General features: G+C 60.4%; 1 protein-coding gene and 2 non-coding genes across 4 annotated transcripts; all 3 read left to right on the top strand.

The window, feature by feature from the left end:
* The first annotated feature begins 556 nt into the window (after window positions 1-556).
* On the top strand, window positions 557-10,922 carry KANSL2 (KAT8 regulatory NSL complex subunit 2). Of its 2 annotated transcripts, XM_068663607.1 has the most exons (10): window positions 557-641; window positions 1,695-1,953; window positions 2,797-2,975; window positions 3,427-3,541; window positions 3,940-4,107; window positions 5,143-5,305; window positions 5,785-5,881; window positions 8,046-8,299; window positions 9,634-9,828; window positions 10,503-10,922. In XM_068663607.1, exons 2-10 carry the CDS (start codon window positions 1,703-1,705, stop codon window positions 10,575-10,577), a joined length of 1,497 nt encoding a protein of 498 aa, XP_068519708.1. In that variant the 5' UTR covers window positions 557-641; window positions 1,695-1,702; the 3' UTR covers window positions 10,578-10,922. The 2 variants fall into 2 exon arrangements, with proteins under 2 accessions (XP_068519708.1, XP_068519710.1); XM_068663609.1 differs by lacking the exon at window positions 557-641 and having other exon boundaries at window positions 1,325-1,953.
* LOC137846066 (small nucleolar RNA SNORA2/SNORA34 family) lies at window positions 5,947-6,083 on the top strand. Its single transcript, XR_011090371.1, has one exon. It is a non-coding gene; the product is annotated as a small nucleolar RNA SNORA2/SNORA34 family (small nucleolar RNA).
* On the top strand, window positions 10,295-10,423 carry LOC137846067 (small nucleolar RNA SNORA2/SNORA34 family). The gene has a single exon (XR_011090372.1). It is a non-coding gene; the product is annotated as a small nucleolar RNA SNORA2/SNORA34 family (small nucleolar RNA).
* Window positions 10,923-11,123: the final 201 nt, after the last annotated feature.

Here is an 11,123-nt window from a genome sequence, read left to right as displayed (position 1 = left end):
CCATCCCTAGGGGTAAATCCCTGCAGTTTTTTGGGTCAGTTCCCACAATTTGGCCAACTTGGGGGTAAATCCCTAGAATTTTTAGGGTCACTTCCCACATTTTGGCCAACCTGGGTGTAAATCCCTGAGGTTTTTAGGGTCTGTTCCCCCATTTTGGCCAACCTGGGATTAAATCCCTGGAGTTTTTGGGGTTGGTTCCCACATTTTGGCCACCCTGGAGGTAAATCCCTGCATTTTTGGGGTGATTTCTGTGTTTTGGGCTCATCCTTCCTTTGCCCTTTTCCTTTTGGAGCCTGGGCTGGGAGCCTCCAGCTTCTGAGGGGAGGCTCTGGGGTCATCGAGGCTTTCCCTGGGGGGCTTTTGGGGCTCTGGCTTTTGCCCCAAAGATTTTGGGACCAGCCCCGAGCCAGGCGCGCCCCCGGTGGGCTCTCCCCCAACCCCAGCCACGTGCAGGCGCGGCCACGTGGCGGCTGCCCCTCACGTGCCCCCCCTTCCCCGGGGCGTGGCTTCACTGAGTGACATCGAGCTCAGCCAATCGCGCGCCGCGGGCCGGTGGCAGGGCGGGCCAATGAGGAGGGGCGTCTGAGGTGAAGGGGGCGGGCTGTGCGGGCAGGCGGCGGGGAGGCCGCGGCGGCAGCGAGGTAAGATGGCGGCGGCGGCGCCCGCCCGCTTCGGACCGGCGGGGCCCTTCCTTAACGGCCCCTCCGAGCTCCCCGGGAGGCTCCCCCGGGATCCTCTCGTTCCTCCGCCGCTCTCCTGCTCCGCCGCCGGCGCCGGGATGCGCTGGGGGAGGGAGCGCCCCTCACGCTCGCCGCCCGCGGACAAAATGGCGGCGGCCGGGGCCGGCCGGGCGGCGGCGCCAGGGCGCATGCGCGAGGGCCGGCGCGGCGGGAGGCCGGCGGAGCACGTGCGGGGAGGGGGGGGGGCGCTAGGACCCTGCGGGGGGGGGGGGTTGGGGCCTATTGGGGGGGACCAGGGGGGCATAAGGGGGTTTAAGGGGGGATTAAGAGAGGTCTGGGGGGGTCCTGGGGGGGCAGGGGGTCGGTAGGGAGTCCTAGAGGTGTTTAAGAGGGGTTTAAGAGGGTCTGGGGGGGTCCAGGGTGTCTTAGGGGGTTTAAGGTGGTCTAGGGGGGAGTAGGGGGTCCTGGGGAGGGGGTCGAGAGGTGCTGGGGGGGCAGAGGGGGTGCAGGGGGTCCTAGGGGGGGTTAAGGGTGGTTTAAGAGGGTCTCGAGGAGTCCCAGGGGTGCTGGGGGGGTGCCATGGGGTAGGGGAATTGGGGTGTCCTCCGGGGATCTCTGTTTTTTTTCCCTGGGGACCCATTTGGACCCATTCCCCCCCACCCCCGGGACCCCCCTGTTTCCCCCCCCATCCTCCTGGGACCCCTGTTTCACCCCCTGGAACCTGTTTCTAGCCCCTGGGGGCCCCCCTTTTTCCTTGGCTTCCCCCATTTTTTCCCTGGGGACCCGTTTCACCCACCAGGGCCCCCAGTTTCTGCACTGGCAACCCCCATTTCCTTCCCCAGGGACCCCTCTTCCCCCCCCAATGGACCCTTCACTGTAGGATCTTCTTCTTAACCCCCCCCCGTGTCCCAGCAGGACGAGGATTTGCACTGGGATGCCCTGGCAGGTGTCAGCGTGGGCCGCGTGGTTCATTTCCTTCCTCCTAATTCCTTTGCCCTGCTTTTTTTTTTCCAGCTGTTGGCATGAACAGAATCCGCATCCACGTCTTGCCTTCGAGCCGAGGCCGCCTGACGCCGGTGCCGCGGCCCCAGGAGCCTCTGGCATGCGCCTTCAGCCACCGGCAGTGCTCGCAGCCGCGCCTGGAGGGCCAGGAGTTCTGCATCAAGCACATCCTGGAGGACAGGAGCGCCCCTTTCAAGCAGTGCAGCTACGTCTCAGCCAAAAACGGAAAACGCTGCCCCAACGCTGCCCCCAAACCGGAGAAGAAGGATGGGTGAGTCCCGCCGGTCCTCTGCTCCCCCGTCAGAGCGAATTAAAACGGGCAGGGGAAGGATTTTCACATATAGAAAGGTGTTGCGGGGCCTTTTCCTTCAGCTGCTGTGCTGAAGTTAACCTCAGGCAAGTTTTTGAAGCGCTTCTGAGCTAGGAGGAGGCTCCACAAGCGCTGGGGACTTGGCCGGGAGCCTTTCTGCTCCCCGTCTGCCCTCTGCCATCACGAGGTGGCTGCACCTTGGTCAGAGCTGGCCTTGCACCCACGTGCCCCTGGCTTCAGCCCAGCAAATTCGAGTCGGAGTCTGTTTTTACGGCTCATCCTCAGCGTGTGTGCTCTGCTTGTGTTGGATTTGGACTTGCTGTGGCTGGAAGGAGCTCAAACATCAGCACATCCAGCCAGCACGTCAGGGGGGGGGTTCATTTTTACTCCTGGGTGCATCTCAACCCGCGTCTCATCCTCGGAGGTTACCAAGAACAGTGCTAGTCTTGATTCTGCCCTTGGTCCCTCTGCGATAAAAAAATCTCCGTCGGCTTTGGCCAGCCTGAAAAGTCCAGTGTGGACTTTTGGAAGCAGAAGAGCTCGCCTCAGTGGCTCGAAGTAAAAAGCTCTTTTCTCTCTCTGCTCCTGTGCCGCGTGGCTGCCAGCTCCGCAGCTCGGGCTGGTGTCGGAGCGGCGCTGTGCGGTCTGCGAGCCACCTGGGGCTCTCTGGCATTTCCCTGCCCTACCTGCAGCCAGGGGCGGGCGGTTTTGTTCCTTCTGGTGAGGAGGGGGGGGCAGGCTGAACGTTTCTCAGTGTCTCGCTTGTTCGTTTTGCTGGCTTGAGCGGGTGATTTATCCCTGCAGCGTGTCGTTCTGCGCCGAGCACGCCCGTCGGAACACGCTGGCACTCCAGGCTCAGATGAAGAAATCCAACCCCGGGCCCGCGAGCGAGACTCTCCTCTGCCAGCTCAGTTCTTACGCCAAGAGTGAGCTGGGCTCCCAGGCCGCAGAGAGCAGCCGCAGCGAGGCCAGCCGCATCCTGGGTAAGCACAAAAAAAAACAAAAGCCACGACCCGGTGCTCTCCTTGCCGTGGAGAAGTGAGGGTAGGGCTTGGTACACCCAGTGAAGAAAAGATCCACGGGGACAGGACCGTGTTCTGCAGCCCCTGCTGCGTCTTGGTGCAGGGGAATCACACCACCAGCCCCAAATCCTGCAGGTTTCCTTGCAGAAACCCTAGCTAGCTTCCCTCTGTGCTGCTTGGTGCCTGGCAGACCCCGGTGCTGAGCTCCCCGACCTGTGGGGTCGCTTGCTGGGCACCACTGTGGCCCCTAGCTGGGTGGGTGCAGTCAAAACAGCCCCCAGTTGGTGCATTTCTTCTCATTCCACGTCCCTGCTGGGGAGGAAAAGCCTCTTTTTGGCATGAAACAGAGCAAATTCACCTCCTGGGGGGCTGTGGGGCCGTGCCCCGTCTCTCAGTGCCCCTCGTTCCTCAGATGAGGATAGCTGGAGCGACGGCGAGCAGGATCCTATCACCGTGGAGCAGACGTGGCGAGGGGACCCGGACAGCGAGGCTGACAGCATCGATAGCGACCAGGAGGATCCCTTGAAGTGAGTGGATGGCTCCTGTGGGTGACACAGAGCCTTAGCTCGGGGTGATAGCGGGAAGCAGCCGTTAACGAGGTGATTTTATTAACGATGCTGCGCTGGGACTCGGTTCTGGGGTGAGTTTCTGGGTGTGATGCTTGCCAGGGCTTTGCCTGGTGGTTCTGGGAAGCCTTTGGTGCTGATCCTCCTTCAGCCTGGAGCCAGCCACACGAGCTGCACTCTCGGGGTGCTCCATTCATTGAAATTAAGACTAAAAATTGATATTTCTGCTTCTCACCCCCTGCTCTGTCTGCCTCAGCCCCTCTCCAGCAGCATTTCTGCCAACGCCTGCATCACCCAGCGAGGGGAACGGCCCCGAGGGCCCTCCCAAACCATCCCCTGCTTCTGTGGGTGTTTTCCAGGCACGCTGGTGTGTACACGGCCGAGGAGGTGGCCCTGATCATGCGAGAGAAGCTGATCCGCCTGCAGTCCCTCTACATCGACCAGTTCAAGCGGCTCCAGCACCTCCTGAAGGAGAAGAAGCGGCGATTCCTGCACAGCCGCAAGGGCGAGCACGAAGCCATAGGCAAGTACCGGTGCAGGCAGCCACTGGTGCGTATCCTTCCGTCCGAGGGCACCGTCTTCTCTAAAACACGCAGAAATCTACCTTTAAAACATGTTTTTATTTAAAAAAGGGGTAGTGAGGGGATTTCTGTGGCTGGCCCCGCGCCTGCAGATCGGTATCGTTCGGGTTAGAGGGGTTGCCGGATTTCTTTGCTCTTCAAAGTTTGCTCTCTTGCCAGGAAATGAGACTACAAAGTTAATTCGGAGACAAAAGTGCTTTTTTTGTATGGGATTTCCTGTTTTTGGTCTTATAAACAACACAAAAATTTATTCATCTGCAGGCTCCTGTCTGCATGGGTAGAGGTTTGTTTCGGTAGCTGCACCGGTGCTGCTGTAATGACGTCGTCCTTAGCACGGATGCAACTTTTTTTTACAAAATCACTGCTGCCTGGCTTGGGTTTCTCCCTAAAAATGGTGTCAGAGGCCGGAGCTGGTGGCTGAGCAGAGGCAGGCCCAGGTTACAGAACGGGCTGAGAGTTTACAGAGCAAGGAACGCTTCCCCAGCGTGCTCTTATAATAGCTCGTCTCAGAAAGTAAAAATAACTGGAAGTTTGGTACATAACAATTTGGGAGGACTCTTTTTAGCAAAGCAGAGCTGCAGATCCTGACCGCTGCCCTGTAATTACAGCTGGGAGGGCTTACGGGAAGCTTCCAGAACTTGCACGGGAGCGAGCTGAAATTTGAAAAAAATTGATATTCTGCCTCTAGAAATCACACTCAACTTCGGCCAAATTATTTTTAAAAGAGGGTTAAAAATAACCAGCCTGAGAACTCCTTGCAGGCACGGGGCAATCGGGATAAGTTTCGGGATGGAGTTTGCTTTGTCATCCTCTGGTGTAACCCCACGATGAGCTTCCTGTGTCAACTCCTGTCAGCAGCCAGCTGCCGGAGCTCTCCAGGGCTGATTTTGACTCTTGGAACCCAAAAAAATGAAACGGGAACAGCGTGGCAGGTGGGTGCGTGCTGTTTTCACTGATCCCTCCCTCGTTTCTCACAGGCAGCAGCCTCTTGACGGGCCCCGAGGGGCTCATGGCCAAGGAACGCGAGAACCTGAAGCGCCTCAAGTGCCTGCGGCGCTACCGGCAGCGCTACGGCGTCGAGGCCCTGCTGCACCGGCAGCTGAAGGAGCGCAGGATGCTGGCGACCGACGGCGCTGCCCAGCAGGTACGTCACCAGCTCAGGGCCTGCTTGGGGTTTGAAAAGAGCTTTTTGAAAGGGGGAGCTCTGACTTTCACGTGGAAAATGTTCCTGGGCGTGGCGGTGACGTGCAGACTCCTCCCAGACCTGTGGGGACCCGAATTCAGGCCCTTGCAGCGTACACAAAACTAAATTTGGAGCTGTTTCAACCAAAATTTAAAGCCTTCTCTTAACTGGCTCCTGAAAGTTAGGAGATAAGTGGGAGAAAACCCATTCTCTGCGACAAACTGATGAGGTGAGGCTCTTTGGATGTTGACTTTCCGTGTTATCTCAGCCCTGTCTCAACAAAAGCATGAATGGGAAGGAGATAACGAGGGCGAGGATGCGCTGTAGTGCAGGAGACTTTAATCTTGGCGCGTGTTGAAAGCAGAATCCGGGCGTTGTGTGGCTGGGGAGGGGTCTCTGGAAAGCCCACGGAGCTCTGAGCTGTTCTCCTGGCCTTGCAGGCGCACACCACCCGCTCCAGCCAGCGGTGCCTGGCCTTTGTGGATGACGTCCGATGCTCCAACCCGTCCCTGCCGATGACCAGGCACTGCCTTACTCGTATCCTTTCATCTCAGGCCCAAGTTCCAGGGGTTTGATCCTCCTTTTTTTTTTTTTTTCCCTTTTTGGCCCTGAATCAAGGCCGTCGGTTTGCTGTAGCCGTTGGTTTCAAACAGGAGCCCAAAGGAGTTTTCTTCCTGTGGTCCGCTGGCCGAGCCAGAGCATCTCCGGGGTGCGGCCAGGTCACTTGGAAGTGACAAGGGGACCTCGTGGAGCCCGAGGCAGGCCCGAGCTGGCTGCCAGCTGTGGTAAGGGAGGATGAAAACAAATCCACGCTGCCTAAATCCCTGCTCCTGCCTTAGCTCTGAGTGCCAACAGCCATCGGAGCGGGGTCTGCGGAGCTCCTGGTGCAGGAGGTGGGTGTAGGAAGGGATATCTGAGCGCTGCAGCACTGCTTTGGGGCAGGAATTGAAGGAAGGGGTAAATTTCGGCCTGGCTGGGGCTCCCCGGGCCAGTTGTGCCCCTCTTGTGGCAGTGGGACAGGGCGGATCCGGCCAGGAGCAGCTCGGGGCCGTGCTCGCAGCTGCTGTGAGTCAGGAGCAGCCCCGGATCCTGGAGCAGAGCTGGCAGGCAGGGGAGGATGAGCTCTGGGTTTGTTTTCTTACTGGAGCTGGCAGATCCTCCTCCAGCTCTGCGCGGGGAGCAGCCCGGGGAGCAGGAAGCTGCCATTGTTTCTCTCCAGCGGCCGTACACTTGAAAATAAAGGCAGGATAAATACCTACAAAACGCTTCGAGCCAGTTGCTGTTTGCAGCTGGCTGGGAGCAGGGGCAGGGAGTGGAAAAAAGGTTTTCTTTCCTCGTGGCTGAGCCCTCAGCTGACTTTGGCTGCCACAAACAAGATCTTTGCTTCGGGTAGCCCCGGCGAGCCGATAACATCTGCAGCCTGCCGCGCTTTGCGCCTTGTGGGGAGGCTCTGGGGCTTTGTTTGGTTTTCCAGGAGCTCGATTGTTTGCCACGGGGCGTTACGGGGAGCGCAGCAGCTGAGCTGTCAGGCTCCAGGTGGAGCTGGGGCTTTCGTCGTCTTGGCAGCCGCTGCTTTTTGGCTACCAGGAGAGCGAGCGCTTGGGCTGGAGTCATCGGGAGAGATTAAAATCTGGCATCCCCACCCTGCCGCTCCTGCAGAGACACTTTCCTCACCCCTGAGTGCCTGCTCGGTCTGGCTTCTTGGGGCTGAGCTCTGCACCGTTAGGGCCAGCGCTAATTAGGGGCTCTGCCAGGAGGCTTTGAGAGCCCGTGGATGCTTCCTCGGTGCGCGGAGGTGAGGGGGGAGAGGACAAATCCGAAGGAAACCTCGTCAGCTCGGGGGACGGGGTTAAACTTGGCGCCTCTGGCCACCACGTGTGGGTTTGGAGGTTTGTTTTTCCTCTCCCACCCCGCGTTGTGTGAAGGGAGCTTGTCAGACGTTGAGGACATCGGCCTGCCGGGTGTTTGGGTGGGTTTGTTGGTGAGATATCCATCCTGAAAGCCTTGCTTCACGCTCGAGATGTGCTGTGGCACCCAGCGGGGGCTGTCACAGGGTGGAGAGACCCCGGGACACGATCCCAGGGGTGTGGGGAACGCCGCCGCGTGCATCTGCTGCTGGACGAGGACGGGGTTTGGGCTCCTGCTGCTGCTGGGGGATCGCTCTGCGAGCGCAAACGCGATCGGAGCAAAGCCCTCTGGTTGTGATTAAAGGCAGGAAATCCCATTTACACCTCTGGCAGGAATAGGTTTTCCACTGGGAAGGAAAATGCAGTGGGAAGCTGGAAATAACCGGAACCCAACTCCTGGCGGTGGGAGCAGCATTGTGCGCGCTGCCGTCCCCGCTGCCTGCTGGACCTGGAAACCGGTGCAGACGCCTCTGAAATGGACGTCTGCAAATCAAAGGGAGCCCGGGCATGTGGAATATCTTCCAGCTGAGGATCTGCGAGTGCTTTACGGGATCCAGCTAAGCCTTCCAGCCCCCCCCCCCGGGGGGCCGTAGCCGTTGTCCCCGTTTTCCATCACGTGAGTACCGTGGCTCAGGGCGCAGCTGCGGAGCCTGGGCTTTGGCCCGGCACAATTGTAGGGTTTTTCACCTTAATCTGGAGGGCGGGAGGATGCGTGGGGAGCCCTGCAAGCTTCGTAGTCCTCCTCTAGCTTGCCCGCTGCAAGGCGCAGGTTTCCCTTGACCGCATCTTGCCAGACATCTGCCAGGATGCTAACCAGACCCTGTTCAAGCCGTGTCAAGGCTCGGAGGAGGTGCCGTGCAACAAACCCGTTCCCGTCAGCCTCTCCGAGGAGCCCTGCTGCCCTCTCCACCTCCGCCTGCCCCCGCAGCTCTACGTCCCCGAGCAGGTGCTCTCTGTCCCCGAGGAGCTGGAAGCGGCCCCCACGGAGCTGTACCTGAGCGCTGCCGAGCTCCAGCCCACGGAGAGCTTGCCCCTGGAGTTCAGCGACGTAAGTGGGAGCGGTGGCCAAAAAAAAAAGGGTCCTGCAGGAAAACTTGCCCAAAATTGGCTGCTTTCAGCACGTGCTGTGAAGCCAGGCTGAGCTGCTGGTCCCAGAAAGCCGCTGCCTCCCCAGCGCCGATAACAGAATGGTTTTTACTCTTTGCTGGCTTCGAGAAGAACAAACGGCCTCTTGAAAAAATGAGCAGGAACCCAAAGGGTTTGGGAGATGCTTCTTTCAGCAGGGTTTGGAACAGCACAGGTTGTGACTGCTCCTTTCGAAGGGCCCTGCTCTTATTTAAATCAACATTCAGCTTTTTTATATATATATAAAAAAAGCATGTTTCTGCCCGCCTTCCTCTCCCAGGAGGGTTTTAATCCCCAGATTATTCCCATGTCCTGCCTGGGCGTTAAGCCTCCGTGCTTCAAATCCTTTGAAATTTGCTTGAGCAAAAAAAATCCCGTGGACATCGGGAGCTGGGTTTTCTATTCGGGTGTCCCCGAGACCTCGAGAGCTTCGGTCAGAGGGCAGATCTGACAACTGCTGCCAGTGAGGGCTCGCTCAGGGGCCGGGGGCTGCGGCGCAGAGCTCGTGGCGCTGCCGTGGGGCCGAGCTGGACCTGGCAGCACCGAGGTCGGCGGCGTTGGAGCTGCGCCCGGCTCCTTCCTGTGGGGCCGAGCGGTCGCGAGGCAGAGCCAAAGTGCAGCGGCGTCAACGCGGCCTTTGTGGGAGAGATTTTTTTTCCAGGGTAGAAAGGAGAAACAGAGCCGCTCTTCTCCCCCCAGCCTGTCCCCCCAGAGGGCTTTTTAACTCTGTAGGATTTCAGGTGGTGCGGGCAGGAACCCAAAAACCCTGCCCCGTCCCTTTCAGGATGCGTTTACCCTCTCTTGGAGGCAGCCCTGTGGGGGCGGGTGCCCCCTGTGTGCTGCTGGAGCGGGGTGCTGTGGGGCTGCCTGCTGTGGGGCTGCCCCGAGGCCTTTCCCCCAGAATTTGGGTGCCCCTGGAGATCCCCACATCCTCAGCTCGGACTGGGAGCTGTGGGGGTGTCCCGCATCATGGCAGCTTTGGGAAGCTCCACCCGGAGTCGTGGGCATCCCACCTTGGTGTCAGACACCCTCTGAAGCCCCCCCAGCCTTTAAAAAGAGCCTTGTAGGGCCCCCCTGCCTCCTGCAGGAGGGTGTGGGTGGCAGAGAGGAGTAAGGGAGGAGCTGGAAACCCCAAAAAATAGCGGGGGAAGCAAAGTTTTGCTGAGTTCTGCTGAGTTTTGGGGAGGGGATGAAGGCGAGGGGCTGCCGGGAGGGCTCCTCCTTTGACGGGGCCGCTCTCCCTGTCCTCTCTCCTAGGACCTGGACGTGGTGGGGGACGGCATGCAGTGTCCCCCGTCCCCTCTGCTCTTCGATCCCTCCGTGGCCCTCGACCAGTCCCTCAGAGACGTGGCCGAGGCCCCCGTAGACATCCTGGCCCTGGAGGAGCCGTCCCCTCCCGGAGGAGCCGACCGAGGGGGCTCTGCCCACGGCTTCCCCGAGCCTCCTGCGCAGGTACGGATGGAGCAGCACATCTGGGGGGGGCTCCAGACCCAGCACGGCCCCTGCTGCGGGCAAAATTTTGTCCCCAAAGCTGTGCCCGAGCCCGGGCGGTGCCACCACGGTCCCTGCGTGCCTGCGGGTGGCTGCTGTGTCCCCACGGCTCTTGGGGAGGGGGGCCCAGTCCTCCCCCCGGCTGGCACTGTGGCTGTGATGGGGTAGGGACCTCTCAGCTGCAGGCTGGGGATGGGATTTGGGGCTTTTTTCTCCCTGTTTGGGCATTTTGGGGGCAGCAGTTGCCTTTGTGCAAAGGGCTTGGATTTTTGTTCCCTTCACCCTGCTCTCAGCGGGGTGGTTTTGTCCCTTGTGTGCTCACCATGGGGGGATTTTGGGGTTTCTCTCAGCTGCCCCATCCTGTCTGCTGTCCCCCCCTTTGGCTGATGCCCCCCACAGCCGGGTTTAGGGACGGGGATCCCCCCCCCAGGCCCTGAATGAAGGCCGCCGGTTTGCCGTAGCCGCTGGTTTCAAGCAGGAGCCCAGAGGAAAATCCTCCCGGTCTGTTGGCGTTCCCGACCCCATGGAACAACCAATTCGTGTGGGAGCGACACGGGGCCGAGCCCCCGAACCCCTATAACCCCCCCAAAACCCCCCGCACCCATCCCACTCTTCTCTTTTTCTCTCCTGGCCAGAACCTCCTGCGCCCAGGGCCCCCCGAGGAGACGGCGGCCGCCAACGGGAACCCGGAGCTGGCGGCCGGGAGCTGAACTGGGAGCGAGCGAGGGGCTTCCCTACAGCACAGAGACCCCCCAGTACCACCAGTAGCACCAGTAGCACCTCTGGAGGAACAGAAAGAGGCTGCGGACCCCCCTCCTGTGTAGGGTCCTGCCCTGTGGTGGTTGTGGGGTGGGGGGCGAGGACCCACCCGCAATGAGGAGGAAGCCGGAGGGGTCCCAGGGGGGGGATTTTTTGGGGAAGGGGGGACACGGAGCTGTGTGGGGACACTGGGGGTGGTGCTGGGCTGTCCCCATGTCCCCCCTGTCCCTGTAGGGTTGGGGGGGTTGGCTCCCCCCTGCACGTGACCCCCCCTCAATAAAGATCTTGGACCTGGACCCCAAAAGCGTCCCCGGGTCGTGCTGCGAGGGTTGGGGAGGGATAAATGGGGAGGGGAGGGGCAAGCCGGTGCCCACGGGGGGCTCGCGTTATACCGGGGGGGTGGATACGGGGGTGGGCGACCCCCCCAGGGTCCTTCCAAAGCCCCGGGCCCCCCCCGGTGCCGCTCCCAGCCCCGGTACCGTGCCCGGTGCCAACCC

This window comes from Anas acuta, chromosome 29, assembly GCF_963932015.1.
Source record: "Anas acuta chromosome 29, bAnaAcu1.1, whole genome shotgun sequence".
Lineage (NCBI taxonomy): Eukaryota > Metazoa > Chordata > Aves > Anseriformes > Anatidae > Anas > Anas acuta.
The sequence above is the reverse complement of the archived record's forward strand: the minus strand, read 5'-3'. Positions and strand labels throughout refer to the sequence as shown.

Coding starts and splice junctions, on each gene's coding strand:
- KANSL2 (XM_068663607.1), top strand. CDS start 1,703: ATGAACAGAATCCGCATCCACGTCTTGCCTTCGAGCCGAGGCCGCCTG. Junction 1,954..2,796: donor AAACCGGAGAAGAAGGATGG/GTGAGTCCCGCC, acceptor TTATCCCTGCAG/CGTGTCGTTCTGCGCCGAGC. Junction 8,300..9,633: donor TGCCCCTGGAGTTCAGCGAC/GTAAGTGGGAGC, acceptor CCTCTCTCCTAG/GACCTGGACGTGGTGGGGGA.